We start from the raw sequence: 12692 nt of genomic DNA on the forward strand, positions 1-12692 counted from the left end.
ATTCCAATTTGAAAAACTGCATCAGAAAATCCATTTGCAGGATGAATCGATACTCGCGTAATTTACGTGGCAATTTTCTTGCTCGTTATGTCTCGAGAACAGTTGCATCGCATTCTGATCGGTAATTGCAATTACTAAACTGCGGATCTTTTTTAGAAATTTAAAAAAAAAAATGCCAGAACATCAATTTCGATAGAATTCAGTAAGATTTTTATTTGTTTGGATCTGTAAAGGCTGTTCCCATTAGCAAATGAATTTTATTTCATTCGACTTTCTAAAAATTTGCCTATAAAAATTGGAGATTGCATAGAGATCCACAGTTATCTTCCAGAAAGGGGAATCATTTTCTTACCCTATTTATTATTGGATTTATCAGAGTCGTTAGTTGCGCTGTTATTACTATCCCCCATCCAGATTGCCATAAATTCCTCATTATACTATGTAGAAATCGATAATAGAGAGTGACAGTGTTTCGTAATGGTAATTTGGTGCGATTAGTGTACTCGAATTACTATTGCGTGGAGAAACATCAGATTTCTCATTGGTATATCCGTTTCAGCAACACTCTATCAACACTCGGAAGGCGGATGCTCATTCAGACAGCTGTTTATCAATTATTTTCAATATATTTTGAATAATATTGGGTTGGCAAGAAAGCAAATTCGGTATTTTAAGGTGAAACAAAACCGAATTTCTTTATTCAAACGATGAACTTTAATCAATAAAATATTTTCTTATTTATTCATTTTTGCAAAAGATCATCGAACAAAAAATATCCAGCTCGTTAAAGTTCTTTGCTTGAATAAAAAGAATTGGGTTATATTTCACATTAGAATACCGAAATTACTTTCTTGCCAATCCAATATTTTATTTAGAACCATTGGTCTTCTTATTGCACCAAACTACACAACTTTCAATTGAAATTTTTTCTCGAGGTCACATTTTTCGAGCTTTTCAAGATCCTCCAGACAGGTAGGACACCCTGTATCCCCAGATAGCACAAACGACTTGGGGTGGATTTATAGTGGAGCTGCGAGCATCGATGATAGCGGCGCGGTGAAAAGAAACCAACATTCGTGACAACATTTCGACACATACTAATGAAAAAGTACATATGTATTTTCTTTGTTTTTCTTTTTTTTCACCGCACAGCTCATCTCGCTGCTCCACTATAAATCCACCCTAAGGGTGCGCGCACAGTGGACCCGTTTCGGCCGACGCGACGTCCGACGTTGTGTCTCTCTTTCGCACGATTGAAAAAAGAGACAGATGCGTCGAACATCGGCCAAATCTACTAAACTAATTCTTCTAGCCTTACAGAGAAATTGAAGTCGTTTGGTCCATTCATGAAAAAGTTATTCTGATTTAAAGTGTGTTGAATCAGTTACGCTGGTTAGTGTGTAGCTGTTCTTCTCTACGTTCGGCTCGGCCTTTGAGGCTCAAAAAAAAAATAATGTCCCGTCTTAAGGACATTCGGGAGGTATTTAAAACGTCCCTAAGAAGTCTTAAAGGTTAAAAATTCGGACATTTTTCACGTGTAGCCATCTAATATTTGATAGAAAAGGCCCACCGTGGGCCGGCGAAAAACCGTGTCCGAGGCGTCAGGAGTCCGGGTATCGATTGTGTCCGGGTTTTCTTCGTTGCATGTGACTCGCGGAGAGAAAACAGAGAGTGGGGCATCTCACGATATAAAAGAGAACCGGTCTAAGAGGTAATCGTTCCCACTCCATAAACCGTTCTCCATCTCTTCAGTTCACCGCAAGAGTTTCTTCCATTTCTCTTTCCGTGACCGGTCAAACCTCGTTGCCGCTCGTTCCTCGTGCCGATTCACTGTTGTTGCCTCTTTGCGATCGATCCGCCGCGTCAGCTGATCAAGGTAAGGCGATTGACAAATTATTTTCGTTCCTCCGCCCGGAAGAAACGGCATTTCGATCAGATTCGCATCGATAGATCCGCGACGCGGCGCGGCGCGGCGAACAATTCGTTTCCGCCAGCGCGACCAAAGAAATCGAACGTTCGGTGACATGTTCGAGTATTCGGCAAACTGTTTCTAAATCGTTTTACGGACAAAGTTCCATCATTGAAACGGAATGGAGCAATTGTTTGTGGAGTTCGTACGTGACAATTTTCGTGGTGAATGTGACAACTTTCGAATCGATCATGTTTCGTTTGTTTTGGCGAAGGTGCGACACGTGACGTCGTCTCGTCACGTTGACAAGATACAACAACTGAACGATTTTACTTTACTCGCGTTACGCAAGTCGCCTTTCCATCGGGTTGCCTAATTTCAGGTTTTACCAAGCCTTTGCTTATGCTCCTGTTCTTTTTTCTGGCGTACAGACCGCGCACCTCTTTCTTCGCATGAAAAACGGACGCAGAGTTCATTTCGCCGCGCTGCGCCGCGCGCCGGTAACGTTTTTTCTTTCATTTCAAAAGCTTCGCAGAGCTTTCTACTGGCGGTACGTTCTAAACGGCGCGGCATGTCCCACCGAGTTTCACGGTTGTCTCCGATGAAAAGGAGACCGCTCTGAACCTCGCGCGACGAAGTTAATCTTGTTTTACGCGAGAAAAAAGTAATCACGAATACAAATGGATCTACGCGTAAAAATAGCTTCGCAAACGAAATGAGCAATTCAGTATAAAAAATTGCGTGCTCCAATCGCTGTCGCAATGCAAACCAATGTAATATTAACCAATTTTTTTGTGAAACTTTCACCAATATATTTACGGCATTTTTCTGATGAAAATAAGACCAAACGCGGGATGATTTCAGCTGTACTTAGTGGATTAATTGACGATGAAAGTTTCGGGCGCAAGGGAGGACTGCGTATGGAAAAGAAAGAGACGCAGAGAGTTTCTCTTTACAGGCGCTTTCCTTCTCTACGTTCGACTCTACGGTCTTTGAAGCTCAAAAAAATAGTGTCCGTCTACGAACTTTGCAAACGAACCTCCCCAAGTCTACTGCGTCTATAGAGGATTCACTGTACTCACGAATTAGTCAGAATCTTCTGTTCCTCCGTCACAAATACAAATGGATCTACGCGTAAAAATAGTTTCGCAAACGCAATGAGAAATTCAGTATAAAAAATTGCGTGCTCCAATCGCTGTCGCAATGCAAAGATTTGTAGGTCCGCCGTTCACGTGTGACGAAAGCGACTTTAAAAAAAAAAGTAGTTTCGGAGTACCCATTGATTAGAGAGCGCCGCGCGCCGGCTCCTTTCGGCAAACATTATCGACACAGATTGGGGTATCCAGTGAACTTTTTTTTTTGCGTCTACTTTCATTTCCATGTCCATCGATTGTGGAATTTCGTGTGGAAATGTTTCCGTGAGTCATGCGTTCGAGCGAGAGGCTTTCGCGTGTCGAAAGTGAACAGGCGGTTGTTAAATCTTGAAAGTAGTGTAAATTCGCGTACGCAACCGTTTCGAATAACTAGAGATGCACGTATAGTACTCCTGAATGTTGGCAACCGCATCAGGTTAAGGAGGTAGACTTCTTTTTCCAGGATTGCAAGGGTGCGGGATTCGCGTTTCTCATTTCTCGATAATACAAACACTGGGGTTTTCGGCAGTCAAACACGCTAGATAAATGATCGATGTTAGGGCGCTATCTCACTCAAAAGTCCTATTTTATTACCATTTTATTAACTTTCTGATGAGCTGGAGACTTGGAACTTTAAACATTGCTCAGAACTGGATGAAACTGCAATATTAACACGCTTTCTTGTCTGTCTGTTCGTCAGGGTGAGTCCGTCCGTCTGAAAAACGTGGTATATTAAAAATTGCTTTTATTTAAATAATTTTCGTTTATGAGGCGTGATTTGCATTTGTATTCGGAAGCTCACGACTGCGCATGTAGCTATTTTCATAGCTACACGCTGCCGAATAGTACAAATTACGCCTCGTAAACAAAAAATGGGACTTTTGAGGGCGATAGCACCCTAGATTGGTCTTCTATCTAGCGTTTCTGACTAGTGAAAAACCCCGTGTTTGTATTATCGAGAAATGAGAAGGCGAATCCCGCACCCTTGCAATCCTAGAAACTAGTCTACCAGCTTGAGAGTCGTGTCGCGTCACCCTTTCCCCCCCCCCCAAAAAAAACAGTAGGACCTCGATTATTACTAGACTGCGAATCTTTATGCAAAATAAAAAATGTTTGCATTGATTGCAAAACACAGGAGTGTAATAAAAATTTCTTTCTTCTTTTAATTATCTGATTAAGCTGAAACCAATACGTTGGTGTCTTTAAATCTTTTTAATATGTTCACTGCTTCAATTTGTGCTTACCCATTTTTGTGATAAATGCATAAATTCCGCAGTCTAATTATTACAGTTGAATAAAAGTGCTGTTGCATCAGGAAATTTCAACAAGTTTATAGGCTCGAGTTAAATCTCTATCTCCGAGATGATCTCCGAGAGATCACTGACCCTCCACACTTTCACCAAAGCCTACGAATAGGAGGTGCTGAGCTGACGAAAGGGAATATTTTGCTATGAAAATGATATACACAAAATTAGTCTCTGGATTTATCCTCGATCGAGAACTAGATCGTGCAACATCGTTGCAAATTGATATGCTACGAATTTCGAAAAAAATTCATTGGTGCTTTAAAACGAAATTTCGTATTTGGATCGTATACATTGTGCTGTTTGAACTTTCTTTTGTCCGACACTGTATTCGACTTTTTTCTTTGAAGAACTATGCAGTGAAATACAGGTTCCTCCCGGCCAGCCGTGACGAGTTAGAGAAAGTTTAGCGTTGGGCAAGCTGCTTCTGGTCAGCATTAATTTCTCACATAAGAACGATGTGTACAGAATATGCACGTATGTCGACCATTTGCGCAACTTGTTACACTGTGCATTTCGCCGTAACACCTGCAACCCTGCAGCACGAGTAGTATTGTTATATGTACGAGATTACGTTAGCTTTCCGCGGGCGAAACGTCGAAAACGGCGGGTTTATTTTTTTGATCGCGGCGCGCGGCGCGGTGGGTAAATTTGACCTAACTCGATTCAAAATCAAAGAATTTTCGATAGAAATGAGGTAGAGCGATGAATTTTTTTTTAAATTAAAGCTGAAACTTTGCAGAATATGGCAAAAAACCTTGAGAAACCTCGAAATCAGCGTGACAAAATCTACGGGAAATGATGTATAGCATGTTAAAAAAAAAATTTTCCGCCCATGGTAACGGAGAAACCACATTTTCTTGAAATTGTGCAAGTTTAACGATTTTTCTCAAGGTTAAAAACCGTTCGTGCCGTAATCTCCCTATTTTTCCCATATTCTGAAAAGTTTCAGCTTTAATTTTTAAAAAAATTCATCGCTATATCTCATTTCTATCGAAAGTTCTTTGATTTTGAATAGAATTAGGTCAAACTTACCCACTGTGCGGCGGACCTCGTTGCAAAGTTTGACTAAATGTATGAACATTACTTATAACTGTACCAATAATAACGATTACTTATTATAGCTGTAATTTATGTTTCAATATCCAAGGAGCGACAGACATTCGTACACGCGCTTGAAATCCGCCGGAAGTCTGTAATGAAGTCGGAGACAATGTATTCTCTGATTAATTCCGCAAGCGGCCGCTTCTCATGTCCAATAGTCTGCCAATCAAATTCGGCTTATTATCTGTCACGAATTAGCTTCTTTCTTGGGGTTCTGGGAAGATTGTTCGTTTCGTAAGGGCATCGCAATTACCCGTTAACGGGTAATCAAACGACTGTGAAACACAAATTGGCATCGCAGACAACTCGACAATGAGCGCTGCGATCGATAATAACGCAAAGCCAAATTATGTTTCTTCGAATGTTATTGGGTTGGCTAGGAAGTAACTTCGGTATTTCAGGGTGAATTAAAATCCATGTGTTTTGTTCAAACAATGAACTTTCACTAAGGTGAAGTGGGTCCGCCTAGTTTTTGCAAAGTTGGACTTTAAACTAATGTATTTTCAGTCTGGTATGTAAAAACTGAACGTCATTGGTGTTTTGATACTTAAATTTAAAATATTTCAAAAAGTGGAGTCAATCGATTTGGCCTATGAACTTTTTCTGCAATAAAAAATATAATTTGAAGACTGATTTTGATGTTATTACATTTTTTTCATTTGTCAAATCGATTAACTCCCTTAGTCACCCAAAAGTTGTGATATTAATTACACCAAGGCTATTCTCTCTGATTCATTCTACATGTCTTTATATGAAAGCTACACCTGTATTTAAGCATTATGCAATTTTTATTTGAAAGGAAATTTTGAAAAACAATGTATATTATTTCATCACATTTCTCCAATTTCTGCTTTATGGAGTTAATCGACTTGGTCAGTGTGCGACTCATGTATTGATGCGTTTCAAAACAAATTTCAGATGTTGCTGATCCAGCCATCGGAAGAAATGTCGAAGCAGATTCGCGAGGAGCTGAACGAGGACGTCACGACGCGCGACAAAGATGTCGAAATTATCAAAGAATGGCTCGCCAAACAACCACATTTGCCCAAGTTCGACGGTAAGTCAATTTGAAAATGAAAAGTCTAATTCTTAAAAAGTTATTCTATCTAGAAAAATATTTTCTACATATTTTTCGGTATTCCTATAGATTTTGACTGCATAAAAATCCGCTATCCAGCGATGGCTACTATTTATTGGGTTGGCAAATAAGTTCGTTCGGTTTTTGTGATTTATTCCACTCTAAAAAACCGAATGAACTTATTTGCCAACCCATATAAAAGACGTTATTCATTGCAAAGGGGAACAAAAAAGCTCCAACACAGGTTGACGTTATTAATGTAAGTCACTGTAAGTAAAACCATACGTAGAAGACGTACGGGTAAACCTATGTACGTAAACAAATTAGCAAATTAAACATTGTATAATCCAAGTTCGACAAACATATTGCACAATTCGCTATAAATGTTCATGAAGTCCAGGCGTACGGTACTTGAAGCTGGAAACTTTGTCTTCAACAGGAGAGTATCATTTACTCGCTACGATAAATAACACATGTACTGTTAAAAAAAGTGCTGGCCTAGTTTCGGAAAGATATATCAAATGATTTTTTAGTATTCCGAATAAAATGACTTGACGAAACAGACGCCTTTCGTAATGTACAATTTGTTTTAAATTCAGAAGAACGAAAGGCAAATTGGCAATGATACAGCACATGTAGGCTGGGTTCGTGTAACTTGGTAAAAACATAATTACTTCTTAGGAAGGACATACTCGTTTATTAACCGGCGTTAATTATACAAATCGACCAGTGACAGTCTTATCGCACGAGGACTTGTATGTATAGAACTGAAACAGTTACATTTTTATCACTTTTCATTGTTCTGTCGGAAAACTATTTATGAGAAAAATGGATAATTAAAATACAAAGGAATAAAAATTCCGGAATGCTATTGATGTAATAAATTCATTAACTTTTTACCAGGGACCAAAGATAACAGTTATTCTAAAATTTTCAAAAGTTAATTATTATTGAAATTTAAAATAATGTACACAACATATAAAGAAAAAATTCGAAGAACAAGATTATTAAAAAGTACCGATTTTTATACTGTTTTATACAAATAACAGTTATTAGTAGACTGCGCATTTATGACAAAAATTGGTGTAATTAAAAAACAAAAAGGTTATAATTTAAAATAGCAAAAATATTAGAAAAATTTAAACATGCTATCATATTATTCTCAATCTACTAAACATAAGAGAGAAGAAAATAAATTTCTAATTCATTCCAGTTTGTTGCAATTCAAGTAAGAAATTTTTATTTTGCATAAAGATCCGCAGTCTAGTTATTAGTGTTCAAAAAATTGATGCAGAAAAACTGTTTCGATTGCTCAAAGCAGTTATCGACGAGAGAAGTTAATTTCAATCGCTCATAAAAGTTATCGATGATCGAATTTCTTTTCACTTGTTTTGTTTCACTTGCTTTTCATTTTGCTTGCTTATTTAATTATTGAGTTGTCTACTCTTTTTCGGATGGAGGAAGCCTGTGAAATACTTTGAGAAGGTTTCGTACAACAAGACGAACCAACAAACCATACGAACAACACTTTTTTGTAGTATTATGTAGAAGTAGCAATTAATTTTACGAATAAAATATTTATGAAATAATTGATTGTCTACTATTTGAAAGTTGGAGTATTTAATAATAACTGTTACAAATTTCCTCCATCAATAACTGTTATGAGCGATCGAAATGAACTTCTCTCATTGATAACTGTTATAAGCGATCGAAATAAATTTACCTCCTCGAATAACTGTTATGAGCGATCAAAATAAGTTTCTTTTATCGATAACTGTTATGAACGATCGAAATGAATTTCTCTTAACGATGACATGTACCAACAAGAGAAAGAATTTCTCTTCTATTTGTAACCAATACGATTTTAGTCGATGAAATACTTGTTATTCTACGACTTTTCCTCTTTTCGGTTATAACAGTTATGGCCCCTGCTTTTTACCTATCCCGTTTAACCTAATTCAATGTTCTGTATAGCAATCAATGCAGAGAATTCTTATTTTGTATAAAGAATAAAGTCCCACGGTCCACGGGTCTAGTTATCAGTGAACGTTACAGCGAACAGACGGATCATGATCACGCAGAAAATACAAGTCATTGAGATATAAATATCAGGTAGGAAACTGTAGCTGGTTAGAAAAGTAGTAATGAACGTATTACGTTTACGTATTACGATTAAACTATTCGGGTCAGTGTGGCAATAAGACTACAAGACCTTTAAACTGCACGCGATCCTAATTGCAGAAAAAGATTTAGAGTATGAAATAGAGGCAGACCCCGAGGCGACAGAAATTATTCGAGCGAAGTATAACGTAGCGAATCAGCTATGTAATTACCTGAAAATTAACAAGATAATAATAGTAATAAATTTTTCAAGCAAATAACACTGCTATAACACCTTGCGTCTTCTGTTGGTTGCAGCAGTTCGAAGAGCATTGTGTTATTCTACGTTCGCCGAGCACAATAAGTCAGGCTATTTTGCTTGCGTTGCAGCGCTATGCACGATTCGCCTATGACCTATAAATACATACATACATATATGTACAATACTATATATGGTTGTAACACAAGCGAGAGAGATCGTTCACGTAATTCTTCACCTTTCTTTCAGAGATTATTATTTAGCTATTAACGTTTGATATTTTCATACCACCTTGCTTACGCCGTTTTTGTTCTTCCCCGCAGATGACGAAAGGGTAATGACGTTCCTTCGTGGCAGCAAGTTTTCCTTGGAAAAGTGCAAAAGGAAGTTGGACATGTATTTCACGATGAGAACGGCGGTCCCCGAGTTTTTCGCTGACCGAGACGTTACAAGGCCAGAACTCCGAGAGATCAGCAAACTCGTGTAAAAAATCAGTTCTTCTTTACTTTCTTTGAGTCGTCTTTTTATAGAACAGCCAATTACTAGCAAAGTTCAGATGTTGAGAACACGTAACGTGTAATAAGTGTTTTTATTTTGTTGAGATTTCAAAAAACCAACTACTGCTTATGAAACTATTTGACAAGTTTCACCGAGAACCGGAAATATTCTACGGGAAATAACAATGAGTTGATCAGCTACAGTAAAGTCGCGATATTTGTCAACGACCGCGTACGCGATAGTTGTCAGGTGCCCACTTCACACTGCCGGCCAACGCCGCACAGTGGGCAATTTGGACGAAATCTTTGACAAGATCAAAGAACTTTGGATAGAAATGTGATAGAGCGATGAAATTTTTTTAAAATTAAAGCTGAAACTTTGCATAATATGGGAAAAATTGGGAGATTCTGGTACGAACGTATTTTGACTTTGATTAGTAGTGATTCGATTAGTAGTGATTCACACCGATACGCTTCGGCCGCGCGATCCGTATTTCATGCTGTCCTTCTCTACGTTCGGCTTTCGTTTAAACTCTCGGCGCGGTAGACGCAGTCATACAAAAATAATGTTGGTATGCGATAGTTGTGCGTGCAGAACACAGGCTGTTTGACAAGAATCGCGACTTTACTGTATATTCTATTTCAGACAAATTCCTCCGTTGCCTGGTCTAACGAAGAACGGTCGTCGAGTGATCGTGATGCGGGGAGTCGACAAGGACATACCAACCCCGAACGTAATGGAGGCGATGAAGATGGTCCTGATGATCGGCGACGTTCGCTTGAAGGAAGAAGCCGTTGGTGTCGCGGGTGATGTTTACATTCTGGATGCTGCCGTAGCGACGCCAGCACACTTTGCCAAATTCACACCTGCTATCGTGAAGAAATTCCTGGTTTGCGTGCAAGAAGCTTATCCGGTAAAGCTGAAGGAGGTGCACGTCGTGAACGTTAGCCCGCTCGTCGACACGATCGTTAACTTTGTGAAACCGTTCATCAAGGAAAAGATACGCAACAGAATCTTCATGCACAGCGACTTGAAGACGTTGTACGATTACATCCCCAAGGAAATACTGCCGACGGAGTATGGCGGTGATGCGGGACCAATTAAAGCTATTCACGGTACGTAAGATTTTAGGATAAAAGCTAACATCAATGTTCTATAATGTTTACAATTTGTTTGGTTTTAGAAACTTGGATGAAGAAGCTGGAAGAGTACGGCCCGTGGTTCAAGGAGCAGGAATCAATCAAGTCGAATGAAGCTCTTCGACCTGGAAAACCGAAGACACACGACGACTTGTTTGGTCTCGATGGGTCGTTTCGACAATTGTCTATCGATTAAGATCAAATAATCTTAAGAAAACTCGCACATTTCGGTCCTGACATCAAGAATATTCGGAGAGAATCAAATGTGCTGTACATTTCTAGATTTTTGAACTCGTCGATAATATATTATATACAGGGTGCGCCAAAAATGTTCTACTCGAAAAGGATACTTTCCAAGGTGATTGCAAGTAACTTTTCTTTTACGAAAATGTTCTCCGCGGCTTTGTTAAGGCAGTAGACTCGTTTCTAGGATTGATAGGGTGCGGAATTCGCGTTCTCATTTCTCGATACAGTAAATCCTCTACAGACGCGACAGCCTCGGGGGATTTGGTCGCATCTATCGTATAGGGTAGCTATTTTTCTATCTCCGAAGGCTGAGGCGAACGTAGGGAAGCACAGCGCGTGTAAAGACTCTTTACTAAAGAGAGACCACGCGCAGGCCTTTGTCCGCGTCTCTTTCTTTCCCATACGAGTCCTTCCTTCCGCTCGAAACGTTCATCGTCAATTAAACCACTAAATACAGTTGAAATTATATCGTGTTTGGTATCATTTTGCATTAGAAAAATGCCACGAATATGTTGGTAACAGTTCCATTAAAAAATAATAAAGAATAAAGAAGATTAAATATTGGAGTTACATTGTGATGACGCACTGGCGTTTGATAATCAGATTACTAAGTTGGGGGGATATTCTTGGTTGCATCTATCGTTGTTCACAACGATTTCTATAATTGTTGCGTCTATAGAGAATTTACTGTAGTCAAAAACGCTAGATAAAAGATCGATCTAGGCAGCGATCGCCCTCAGAAGTCCTATTTTGTCGTTTACTAGCTACGAAAATTGCTACATGCACAGTTGTATGCTTCCCAATAATGCAAATTACGTTTCTCTGTGGCAACTCTTGTTGGACGGACAGTACAACATGTTTGGGACGCTCTGTATATTTTGTCCATTTTGGCGGCTGCTGGCACGAGCGAGTTGGTGTTTCGTCAACGCTAAGTTTACGGAACACGTTAGAATTGCGCGTTCCAAAAATGTGTTAATTTACAATTATTCAGATCGTAAAAATGCATCCACGAGGAATTATTCAAGAAATTGATCTCCTCAGGCATATATACTATTGAAAAATGGCCAGAAATTTGGATAGACGCGTTCTCCTCTCATTTCTTTTTTACCTTCTCCGTAAACCTAGCGTTGAAAGGCCTGTGTATATATGGATCGGTGACGGGTCAAACGATAGCGTGAAAGGTGTTGAGTGTTTACAAATTATTGGCCACCTGCTGGCGAGCAGATGGGGTAGCCACCGCACCGTAATATATTTTATTTTTTTATAGATGATTAATATATTAGCAAACTATTTATCTTTTTGTACATGAATTGTGAACAAGGTTTAATTGAAAATATTAAATAGACACATCACTGTGAATTGTTGACTTCCTATCTGTAGCTTCAGTGCAGAAGAATAAATGATTTGGAGTAAGTAAATGCATGGAGAATTAGTGCGAATTGTTTCTTTCCTTCTCCAACAAGCTCGGTCAAAGAGAAAATCAGTTACGCATCCGCGTTACGTTCGAACGAACTACAAAAAGCGAATGCACGCTGTCGCGAGAGTCGGGATTTCTAGGAAATGATCTTCCAAGCGAAGAATGCTTGAATACTTTCATTCGAAACACAGAAAGCATTGTAATCGCACGCGTTGATCGTCCGCGCGCGGATAATTCGTTTATTTTCGCGTAATTGCGGAGTCGAAAGTGGGTCACATTGTCGCAGCACGCGCGTAGAGTAAGGCACTTTCGATTTTTGAAAGCGACGTTCGCTTTTTTTTAATTGCATACCACACCTGCCGTTTTATTAGAAGTAGACCTGGCTCGTGCGCAATGCACGCCGAGAGAGAAAAAAATAGTAAATGCACAGAGTACATTCTCGCGAATGTAATTTCAATTTAATTTGCAGCACTTGTTAGAAAATGCTCGGTCGTGCATGTGCCCG

General features: G+C 39.1%; 2 protein-coding genes across 2 annotated transcripts in view; one reads left to right on the plus strand and one right to left on the minus strand.

Moving 5' to 3' along the window:
• Orco (odorant receptor co-receptor) overlaps positions 1 to 12692 on the minus strand; it is a 72617-nt gene that overhangs the window by 32544 nt on the left and 27381 nt on the right. The window lies entirely within an intron of this gene.
• LOC143212962 (alpha-tocopherol transfer protein-like) lies at positions 1702 to 12191 on the plus strand. The gene is made up of 5 exons (XM_076432322.1): positions 1702 to 1876; positions 6369 to 6507; positions 9211 to 9370; positions 10031 to 10500; positions 10569 to 12191. The coding sequence occupies exons 2-5, from the start codon at positions 6369 to 6371 to the stop codon at positions 10718 to 10720; spliced, it is 921 nt and encodes a 306-aa protein (XP_076288437.1). The 5' UTR covers positions 1702 to 1876; the 3' UTR covers positions 10721 to 12191.

The sequence above is a fragment of the Lasioglossum baleicum genome, chromosome 10, assembly GCF_051020765.1.
Source record: "Lasioglossum baleicum chromosome 10, iyLasBale1, whole genome shotgun sequence".
NCBI classification, from domain to species: Eukaryota; Metazoa; Arthropoda; class Insecta; order Hymenoptera; family Halictidae; genus Lasioglossum; species Lasioglossum baleicum.

Bases quoted from the DNA above. Each gene is read 5' to 3' on its own strand.
- LOC143212962 (XM_076432322.1), top strand. From the start codon at position 6,369: ATGTTGCTGATCCAGCCATCGGAAGAAATGTCGAAGCAGATTCGCGAG. The intron at 9,371-10,030 runs GTAAAAAATCAG...ATTCTATTTCAG, and splicing joins CGAGAGATCAGCAAACTCGT to ACAAATTCCTCCGTTGCCTG. The intron at 10,501-10,568 runs GTACGTAAGATT...GTTTGGTTTTAG, and splicing joins ACCAATTAAAGCTATTCACG to AAACTTGGATGAAGAAGCTG.